The sequence below is a fragment of the Trachemys scripta genome, chromosome 2 (assembly GCF_013100865.1).
Source record: "Trachemys scripta elegans isolate TJP31775 chromosome 2, CAS_Tse_1.0, whole genome shotgun sequence".
NCBI classification, from domain to species: Eukaryota; Metazoa; Chordata; order Testudines; family Emydidae; genus Trachemys; species Trachemys scripta.
Window position 1 is genome coordinate 125,749,765 of NC_048299.1, and position 11,356 is coordinate 125,761,120.

At 44.7% G+C, this 11,356-nt stretch overlaps 1 protein-coding gene across 1 annotated transcript in view; it reads right to left on the bottom strand.

Annotated features, from left to right (window-relative positions):
* LOC117871581 (carboxymethylenebutenolidase homolog) overlaps positions 1 to 10,954 on the bottom strand; it is a 15,067-nt gene extending 4,113 nt beyond the window's left edge. The window contains exons 1-4 of the mRNA XM_034759395.1: positions 10,740 to 10,954; positions 9,729 to 9,836; positions 3,307 to 3,449; positions 1,589 to 1,680 (exon numbers count right to left, since the gene is read on the bottom strand). Coding sequence (XP_034615286.1) covers positions 1,589 to 1,680; positions 3,307 to 3,449; positions 9,729 to 9,836; positions 10,740 to 10,954 — 558 coding nt within the window. The remainder of the gene's footprint in view (positions 1 to 1,588; positions 1,681 to 3,306; positions 3,450 to 9,728; positions 9,837 to 10,739) is intronic.
* Between the last annotated feature and the right edge of the window lie 402 nt (positions 10,955 to 11,356).

Sequence of the window (11,356 nt, forward strand, 5' to 3'; positions counted from 1 at the left end):
GGCGGCTCTGCTCCTCCCCGACTCTTCGGCTCTGTTTAAGAGCTGGGCTGCCTGAGCGCTACCGGCTTCGGGCAGCCCCCATGCCTCTGGACCCTGTGCCCCCGGCTGGGCACTTCCCCTCCCGGGCTCCAGCGGCGCAGGGTCCGGAGGCATGGGGGCTGCCCAAAGCCCATAGCGCTCGGGCAGCTCGGCTCTTAAACAGAGCCGAAGAGTCAGGGGAGGAGCAGAGCAGCCGCGGGAGGGGAAGTGCCCGGCCGGCATTTTCCCGGACATGTTCGGCTTTTTGGCAATTCCCCCCGGACGGGGGTTTGATTGCCGAAAAGCCGGACATGTCCAGGAAAAACTGGACGTATGGTAACCCTAGTGTTGTGGTGATGTGCCATCACTGTCACTGCACAGACAGAGAATTTATGTGCAGACCAGGTTCTTGACTCCTATTTATGTACTTATGTGGCCCTTGTTATTATAGTATTTTAGTGCCTACCAAGCATTAGTGAATTTACCCTCACAGCATCTTTGTTAGGCAGGGAGGTATTATCCTCATTTTACAGAGGGAACCAAGGCATGGTCACTCATGTCTACACTGGGAAAATGCATTATATTAGGAAATGTACTAATTAGCCAGTGCGGCTTACTAGATAGCATACTGGAGTGGGCCTTAGGAGAGCTGGGTTCTATTCCTAGCTCTGCCCCTGTCCTTGAGCAAGCCACTTCCTTCCCTGTGCCTCAGTTTCCTCATCTATGATGTGGAGATAAGGATACTGACCTCCTTTGAGATCTACTATGTAAGAGCTAGGTATTAATTATAGCTAATCTTACATCATTCCTTTTTTTAAAAAAACACTATATTTCCTCATCTAGCCAAGGCCTAAGGTTTGCAGGTATGTTAAATATATGGAGATATACTTATCTCATAGAACTGGAAGGGACCCTCAAAAGTCATTGAGTCTAGCCCCCTGCCTTCACTAGCAGGACCAAGTACTGATTTTGCCCCAGACCCCGAAGTGCCCCCCCCTCAAGGGTTGAATTCATAACCCTGGGTTTAGCAGGCCAATGCTCAAACCACTGAGCTATCCCTCCCCCTAGTTAAGTAAAATATATTTATTACCACTTTTCTAACCTAGTGCATTTTCCCTGTATACCCTGACTGACTAGGTGACCTGCTCACAGTAACTCAGAGAGTTCTGGGGCAGGGCTGAGAACGGAACCTCTATCTCCAGAGTCTAAATTCAGTGGCTTAACCCAGTGCCAGCTAAGAGGCAGCACAAATATCCAAGTGATTAAAGTGTATGGTTTGTACCCACTCGAGTCTCTTTGTACATGTTCAGCCCTCGCTTGCTGTGATACAAAGAGGCTGACTCTTGGCCCCACCATGTTTCTGTTCAGTCCCCCTGAAAGAGAAGCTATACAGTGGCTTCTCTGTAAGCTCTAGGAGAAGTTAAAATATAGGAAGAAAAATCCTTCTGCTCTGCTCTCCTACCTCCCCATGGGTTTCCTGGCAGGCCTACACAGATACCCAGTAGCCAGAATTCTGCCTTATAAGATAAAAGCATGTCAGGAAAAGAGAAATCTGTTTTGAGGCACTTACTTGGTCATACGAAATGGTGTGATCTTTTTCCCCAAAAATAAAAAACGTCGGGTTCAGCAAATTATATCTGTCATCAGAGTCCCTGATTATTCCTATAACACATTTTGAGAGAGTATTTAAATCATGTGACACATCTTTCAAGGTGAGCTGTGAATTTAAATACAAAATTTCTATTTGCTTCAGCAATATTTATTTTTCATTATAAAAATGTTCTGTCACAAATGCTATATGCACACATAGATCAGCTTTAAAATCACACAGGGTAAAATATAGTGTAAAAAAACACTTGGAGAACCTCAAGAGGCTCAGCTTTCCTCAAGCCAACCCAGCAAGTGAAAGATTGCATATGCAAATGCATGGGCCTGGCAAGCTATCCTGAATGTCAACAAAGGTGGGTTACTGGGACCAGTGAGGGCAGCAAACTTTAGAGTAAACAGCCCCCTACTCATCCCAAAAATTGGGATGGAGCATAAGGAGAAAGATGATATGTAAGATAGACAAGATCCAAGATGGATAGGGCTTTAAAAATCAGCATCTCTTGGCAATGGCTTCTAATTGGGGGTAGTTCAGTCTCTGGAGCGCCAATATGTAAGAAGCACCACAAAGCGGATAAGAGAAGTTGCATTCTGCAGTCAATGAAATTTGAGTGGTCCTCAAGACTGACATTCAGCACTTTACAGCAATCTAAACTGGAAGTGGCTAAGGCATGGATAAATGTGGCTAGGTCCATATCCGAAAGGAAACGCTGTACCTTCCTTGCCAATCCAAGATGAAAGAAAGCACTCTTGGTTGCTGCTGTACCAGGAAACTAACATGGCTCCCACATTATGAAACTCCTTAACAGTTGGCATATGTACTCCTCCCCTCAGAACAGGCAGCAGAAGTCTTCTCTGCCATCGTCTGTGCCAAGTGTCCAGTCTAACTTCCTGAAATGTCCCTACTAACTAAGCTCAGCTGGGCATTCAGCACATGAACACATGAACGTGAACAACGGACAGCTTACCTCCTCTTCTTTCAGACCACTTATATCCCAAGTTATTTGCTTGTGCTCTGGGATATCCAGGTATGCATTATGCCATGGCAACACAGAGAGCAGAGTACCCTGCTGGAGCGTAGAGCCAGTCAAGTGGAAATCAGGAAATACTAGTTTCTTATGGCTAGTCTTCACTATGGGCTAAATCAGCACCACTGTGATTGATGCAGCGGTATTGATTTAGTGGATCTGGTGAAGATGTGATAAGTCGACGAGAGAGCACTCTCCCATCGACATAGCGTAGTGTAGACACCGTTTTCAGTCAATATAAGTTACATTGACTTACGTTATGTAACTTACATAACTTAATTAGTGTAATTTACATCAATTCACAGTGTTAGTGTAGACAAGGCCTTAGTATATTTCACAGATTAGCACATATTTTATTCGGATGAAAAACAAAAGATTTTGGGGGGAAAAGATCGCAATTTTCCAAGCCGTTATGGAGCTGGTGAGGACATTCGGTGAAAAATGACATTTTTTGTTCTGTGAACATCTAAAATACTGGTTGTCCCTTTAATTAGTGGGAACATATAGCATATATTGCTGAAATAAATAGTTATATTTAAATCTGCAGCTCACCTGTAAATTGAATAGTTATAGAAATCTATATAGAGCAACATCTAAAATATGTACTCCTTATAATCAAGTGAGCCTGCTCAAGTTTACATGCAATCTTCACTACCATAGAGGGACACCCCAGTCTTTAATTCATGATTTTTCAGCATCAAGTGATGTACAGCCATTCCACCCCAGGAAAACCCAACGACACCGATCTTCTTTGCACTGCATTGCTCCTTTAGATACTTCAAGACAACATCAGCTTCCCTAAGACATAAAAACAAAAGTGAACTAAGAAATCTATAGTAGAATCACTACCTGAAACATCTAAAAAGAAAACACAAAAGTACATAAAATTGTCCCCATCTTCTCCTTCTGTCATTTAAAATTATTCCAACCCCAGATTAGGTACTGCTATTCTTAAATATGGGTTTGCAAGTATGGCCCTAATTCAGAAGAGTATCCCTATATTGGACAGCAATTAAGCATGTGCTTAAAGTTAAACATTTGCTTCAGTAGAACTTAAGTAGAGTAAATTAATCATGGGCTGAAATAATTATCTGAATTGGGAGCTGTTGTGCCATTTCTAGGAGAACTGACTAAGAATTACTTCACCCAGAAGGGAACTAATAAGAACAAAACATGCAAGCAAGTGCAAATGTGCGCAAACAGAATTTTACATGATGGCTTGTGGGAGCAGAAGGGCTTAGCTTGATTCTGTAAAAATGAAACACTTATTTAGGTAAACAAATAACATGACTATATTATGACCCACCTCATGCTTTGTGATGTAGCATAAAATAATTCCAGCCAAGACCACTTGACAGAATGTTAAACAATTGTCCAACTAAACATTTTTCCAAAATTAAACTGATAATAATTACTACACAAAAAGGCACATATACTGCATATGAAGGCTAATGTAACAAATTTGGAAAGTGTTTTTAATGTATACCATTGTCAATTCTTTTTTTTTAATTGCAGAAGTCTCAACAAGTTTGAAAATATTTTCATTTTATTATTTTTCAGAAGAGTCTGATTTCTCATTTTTTAAGTTTTAAATGTATTTGCATATACTAAGCTAGATTTTCAAAACTCGGTGCCTAAACTGATAGGTAAGTTTATATATCTGCACATTGTTTTGGGAAAGAATTCTAAAAGGTAAATGTTCAGCAACTATCTGTTCTGAAAATTCAGTAACATTGTTATACACATAGATTCTGGGATCTGTGTAGTCGGAAGCTGTGCTGGCAGGAGTAGGGGATAGGCCGGCTGCACTGAGCTACTCCTAAGAGGTTATGGAAATGCTTAGTGGCCCATCAGTCACTGTCATCAGAGTAGATGGATCAGGGCTGGTGCAAGGATATTTTGCACCCTAGGCGAAACTTCCATCTTGCGCCCCTTGCACATCGGTTCATTGAGGGGCAAATCCCAACGAGACTTTATAGACCCCAGGGGCCAGCCGTGCCCAGGGGCTGCTCCCCAGACCAGGTTCTCCCTCCCTGCCCTCTGAACTCCCCTGGAGGGTGCACAGCCCCCCCCCCCCGCAAGCCCTCCCCTCCCCACCCCACCCCGGTGGCCCTTGCCCCAAGTCCACTCTCGGGCTTTGCCGGGCTTGGGCTGCTGCAGCAGCTCGGCAGGGAGGAGCCGCCTTCTGGAAGCACTGGAGAGCCAGAGCGTCCCGCTTGTGGTGGCGGCGAGCCCCAGCCATGGGGGGACAGTTAGGGTGGGGGGGGTTTCAGGAGTGGGCAGTCAGGGGACAAGGAACAGGGAGCCTTAGGTAGGGGGTGGGGTCCTGGGGGGCAGTTAGGGGCAGGGGTCACAGGAGGGGGCAATCAGGGGACAAAGAGTGGGGGGGGTTGGAGGTTCTGAGGGGGGCAGTCAGGGGGTGGGAAGTGGGAGGGAGTGGATGGGGGCAGGGTTAGGGCGCAGCTCTTCCCCTGTCCTCTTTTTTGATTGTTGAAATAGGTAACCCTAGGCGAGGGGGGAGCCGGGGGGGCGCATGGGCAGGAGGGGTGGGGGGCACAGCTGCTCCCTGCTAGCAGCGTTGCAGCCTTTGCAGGGCTGCTACCCCGTTGCACCGAGCTGGCTCCTCCATGGCTGGGGCTCGCCGACCCCACAAGCCGACGCTCTGGCTCTCCGGTGCCTCCGCTTTTTGGTGCCCCCAACCACTTGGTGCCCTAGGCGATTACCTAGTTCACCTAGTGGTTGCACCGGCCTTGGATGGGTGTCACTCTGGCTTTATTGTCTATTTCCTGAAGTTTCAGGCTCTCCTGATAGACACTGAAGAACTAACAGTGCCTCCCTGAAGTCAGGAGCTGGTTTGTTGCAAATGTCAGTATGGACTACAGATAACTGTACCTATATTTCATTTGCTGTTTAAAAGTGATACATTTAATCAGAAGTAGATAGATGAATTCCTCAAAGTACTTAGAGAAGAGCTGCAGAAAGGACCTGAAAGCTCCCCTCAGAAATCAAGCACTGGCATGCAATGACAAGATACTAATTCACTAGTATATGTACACACTGTGTAAAGTGAATGTATTGGAAGATATCTCAAGGAAGCATCAAATACATGGGATGTATGTTGGACAGACCTCCCATTGACACAGTGAATCAGCATTCAGCTGATCATTTCCTCTGCAGGCATCGATATTCCCCTGCCACAAGAAACATGCTCTTTAATATGCTCTAAGGTAATCCTGCACATTTTGCTTAGGAGCTGTGCAAGAGAATAAATCCTATTATCAGCTACTGGAAAAGGAAAGTATCATGTGAGATGGGCAGACAACAGCTGACAGAGAATGGGAGCATTCTACTTGAAGAACTGATTCATGGAAAACTTTGCCTCCTTTCCACCTGGAGTTTGGAGAAAGATCAAAGCAGACCTCAGTACCTATGGATACAGGTGATAGGCGGGGTGAAAGCTGTGGGACACCACAGGAGTAGTCTGGAGGACATTGGGAAGTGGCTGGTACTCTGCGGAGAGGTTAAGAAGACAGCATGTGTGTGTGCCAAAGCCAGAGAAAGGAACTGTGGTTGAGGAGAAGGGGAGGTCAGACTCTCTCTCAGGAAGAGACAATGGCGCTACAATCCATCCAGCAGGTGGGGATTATCCACCATCCACATGAACTAGCTGTCTCCAGGTCAGTATGTTGGGCAGGGTATAGCATGTTTATATTGCTCACAAGATCACGTTCTCATTATCTTTTCCTACTGCTACTCTTGAGACTCACTGCAGCCAAGAGTGGGGTGTTTATCAAAAATGCCCCTCACCAAGTGGCAAGATATGCAGCTCCACGTGTGAAAGTCAGAGCATTCCCAGGTGTGAACACAACAGTCCATCCCACGGTGAAGCACAAACCACAGCCCTTACAAGGTTAACAGAGCACAACAGACACTTTGCCCTGCCAACAGTGTCATTCAAGCAGGTGGCTGAGGTCTGTATGTCTGTCAGTAATAAAGATTTGTCTCCCCTCACCATTTTCCTTGTGTAAAATATGTAGACCGGAGCAACCCTCCTACAAGAGCTCCCTGCTGTGACCCAGGACCTCTCCAGAAACAACTCCAGCTACCCTTGAAAAGGACATGGCCATTGCAAAGGAAGAGACAGGAGCCAATAGAGGAGTGATACATGAGCCTTGACACCAAGCTGATAGTCCTTTACTTCACTACTTACTACTTTGGATCTGAGCATAAGGAGGAAATTACTCCAGTGCATCACCAGGCAACTCCAACTCCAGCCCCACAGCATCCATCCCAACACAGAATTGTATCTCTCCATTTGGCCCCAACTCTGTAGCACATAAACCATCTGGAAGCACAACCAGGCAAGGCTCAGCATCTCCTCCTCCTGAGACATGCCCGCTACAGAACTACAACCTTTTCCCCCATCCCACTATCCTGAATTTGATAAGCAGGAAACTACCATTCCCACTAACTCCCCTCCCAGGGCACATGCTCTTCCCCAGGTCTGGCTGGAGGAAGGAGCAGAAATTGTATGGAAAGACCCTGACCCAGCAAGAGACTTGGCACTTTTGAGGAAGCAGTGGTGACATGGTGCCAAGAGCAGCAGGGACTCTGGATGCAGGGGGCAAGCCCCAGGAACTGTGTGCGGAGCAGGCTGCAGCAAAAGCTGAGTGTCAGGGTTCCTTCCCCACTCTGAACTCTGGGGTACAGATGTGGGAACACGCATGAAAGACCACCTAAGCTTATTTTTACTAGCTTAGATTAAAAACTTCCCCAAGGCACAAATTCCTTTCTAACCTTAGTATCGCTGCCACCACCAAGTGATTTAAACAAACATTTAGGGAGGGCCACTTGGAGCCCTACCTTCCCCAAATATCCCCCCAAACCACTACACCCCCTTTCCTGGGGAGGCTTGAGAATAATATCCTCACCAATTGGTACAGGTGAACAGAGACCCAAACCCTTGGATCTTAAGAACAATGAAAAATCAATCAGGTTCTTAAAAGAAGAATTTTAATTAAAGAAAAGGTAAAAGAATCACCTCTGTAAAATCAGGATGGTAAGTACTTTACAGAATAACAAAAGACTCAAGAACACAGAGGAATTCCCCTCTAGGCAAAACTTTAAAGTTACAAAAACAGGGATAAACCACTTTCTTAGCACAGGGAAAATTCACAAGCTAAAACAAAAGGTAATCTAATGCATTTCTTTTCTGCTATTACTTACTATATCTGCAAGACTAGATGCTTAGTTCAGATATGCTTAAGGAGATGTAATTTCCCTGCCTGGTTTCTTGGCTGGCTCCGAGAGACACAGACCAAAACCTTCCCCCACAGATTTGAAAGTATCTTTTCCCCTTATTGGTCCTTTTGGTCAGGTGTCACCCAGGTTATCTGAGCTTCTTAACCCTTTACAGGTAAAAGAAGAATTAACCCTTTACAGGGTAAAGAGGGATTTTATGCTACCCTTAGCTGTATGTTTATGACACTGAGGCACAGGGTACAAGTGCCATACATTGCCACTGGGAGCAGGTCTGTGCAAGATTTGTGGAGGAGCAGCAGAGACTGGGCAGGGAGCCAGTGCAGAGGGGTCCCAGTGAGACACACCCCTAACACATCCTAGCCTGGAAATCTGCAAGTCCCTATTTGCTCTGAGGGAGACTGGATTGGAAAGGGCATCCCTGGCAATAGGCCTGAAGACTGGACTGCCCCCAGAGGCCCAGACAGGAACTGCTTTTGTTTCACTTTCAGCTGTAATTGTTTAAGCCACTGTACCTAGGGTATCTGCAACCCTTCCCTTTCTTGCCAGCCCTAGTAAAATATCCCTTCACTTTAGCCAAACATCGGAGTGATTATCGGGACCCACCAGGTCTAACACCTCCAGGGTGTAGCAGCTGAAGCCCCTTCAGTGTTTGCCCCAGTCACGGTACACCCGGCGTGCTACTAGTACCTTAGAGATTTGGTGTGCCCTGGTCCTGGGTGGCTATAGTAATTATGCCACCATCTCCACAAAGTGGGAGAGCCCAGACTCACATCCTACTTTCCAAGAGACACTCGCACATGTCTGGGTGCCCAGCCAGCAGGAGACCACCAGGGCATTGGTCAGATAACTGGTAAGTTAAAAAATAAGCACCTTTCATGGCACTTTTACATATAAATGAAATCCATGCAATTCCCCTCACTCCTAGTTTTCCCTCCCTTTCTGTAATCCTTCCTCCACATCCTTACACTTTTGAAAAATAAAAAGCCCTTTCTGATCACACAGTTTTGAAGTAACCCTCTTTCCCCTTCAGTAGGCATCTTTTGCAGTTCCCCCCAGGCATCCTTGAAGCACTGATTTGGCCCCAAGGAAGAACATGGTACAGCAGCTCTCCTCTCTTAGGCCTGGTCTACACTGGGGGGGGGGAGGGGAGAGAAATCGATCTAAGATACGCAAATTCAGCTACGAGAATAGCGTAGCTGAAGTCGACGTATCTTAGATCAACTTAGAACCACTTACTTCACGTCCTCTCGGTGCGGGATCGACGGCTGCCGCTCCCCCGTCGACTTTGCTTCCGCCTCTCGCCGAGCTGGAGTTCAGCAGTCAACGGGAGAGCGATTGGGGATCAATTTGTCATGTCTACACTACACACGATAAATCGATCCCCGATCGGTGGGTAGCGTAGACGTACCCCCAGTATGCCCAGAGATGTCCTAACTTTTCAACCTTTAACTCCTGTTATGCTCCCTCCCTCACAGGCTTTGTCTACTCTGTAATCCGGAGGAGTGATTGCAACACCATAGATAGGTAGATCAAAGCAAGCTTGAATAACAATAGCAGTGAAGCCAACATGGATGGGGGCTATTTGAATATGTACCCAGAGTCCTGGGCAGGCAGGGCCAGCCGTTGCAGCCACCCTTATTGCAGCAGCTTCACTGCTGTTATTACTCAAGCTAGCTTTGATCTAGCTACATCAGAGCAAGCCCATGCAGCTACCTAAAGGCACATACATTCTCTTTAATTGCTAAATTAAGTCCATATCTTTATGTTTAGGTGCCCATGAAGCTTTGAAATTTCCAGCATAAATATACTTCTTACCTATCCACTTTTGTGGGATCACGATCTTTCAACCAGTTACGAAACTCAGCCCAGTGATCAGCGGATGTCCAAGGTTTTTTTCCCAGAAAAAAGTCTGGGCAGATGGCTCTGTATGAAAAATAAAATTTAGTCAACTTTTAGGTCCAGGCAACAGCAACAGGGAAAATCTATGGACACCTAAATATTCATTCATCCCCATTTTGCCCCATAATGGTCACCCACATGGTTAGTGTCAGTATCAGCTCCTAATCATCATGCTATCCCAGTAGTCAGAAAATTACTTAGCAAGATTTAGTAAGACTGAGTACCTTTCCCAGACCTGAAGAAGAGCTCTGTGGAAGCTTGAAAGCTTGTCTCTTTCATCAACAGAAGTTGGTCCAGTAACAAGTATTACCTCACCCACCTTGTCTCTCTAAAAAAAATATAGTGTTTCTGTAGAAAAATAAACTGATGCTATATCACCTTATCTTTAAAAATCAAATCCAAAGGCCCGTGCATTTAAAAGAAATCTTCATCGCTATGCACATACTCTCTCTCTCATGTTACATCTTTGCTAATGAAAGCTAAAAGAAATATTGTCATGTTGTCTAGGCTCAAAGACATTTTGTTTTAAAGAGCAGTTGCACAACCTAACATGAATATACATTTCTTGTTAGTATTTCTAATTAAATTTCAGTTTAAAACAGTTTCAGTTTTTTAAATCACCCACACTGCTGGACATTCAAATACAGCAACCTTTTGTTAGTGCACTGCAACTTGACATTTCTCAGAACTCTGCTTATGCCACCATTATGTTCCAAGAATTGTTGCAGCCTGAACTGAGAAAACCTATTCTACACTGGGATCTGTCAGGGAGGTACCACTTTTCTGTGTCTTTTATTCTTAGATAAGTAATTCAGACTGAAATGACATGATTTCTCCTTGTGTATGGAAAACACAATTCGGAAATTTGAATCTGGTGAACCTGAGTGCATCTCTTTGGGAAGAAATCAGTAAAACAATAATGCTTACACGTATCCCGCAGCTGCCACTAGATCAGCTATGTATCTAATGTCTGGGAATTGCCATCCATATATGTCGTGAATCACAATCACAGCTTTGTCCGTAACAGAAGATGGTTTGCAAACATATGCCTTGATGTGCTCCACTTGCTCTTCATGTCCAAGGCCCACATAATCAGTTCTTTTTCCAATATCATATAGGAAAGGTTGAGCATCTGAAGTCATTTGAAAAACTAAAGTAAAGTAGAAATGAAAAAAGATATTAAACTATTAGCATAAAACAAATTAAATACAAGTTGGATTTGCAGAAAATATTACGTTGAGTGACCTTATAACATTAATGAATAACTTTAATATGTCATATCTGAAAGGGAAAATTAAAATTGAATGGTAATGTTCCAAAGTGAGAAACTTTTTGAATAGGTCTCAACCAATCATGTTAGTAACCTGAAAATAAAGAAAGGAAGGTAAAAAAAATCAAAGTTAAAGATTGACATACACAACTTAAACATTTGGGGCCTATTTCTAATATCACTCCTTTTTACCCTTATGCAATGCCATTAACTTCAAAGCAGTTACTCCTGATTTCCATTGGTGTGAAAGGAGAAACAGACCCATTATAACACA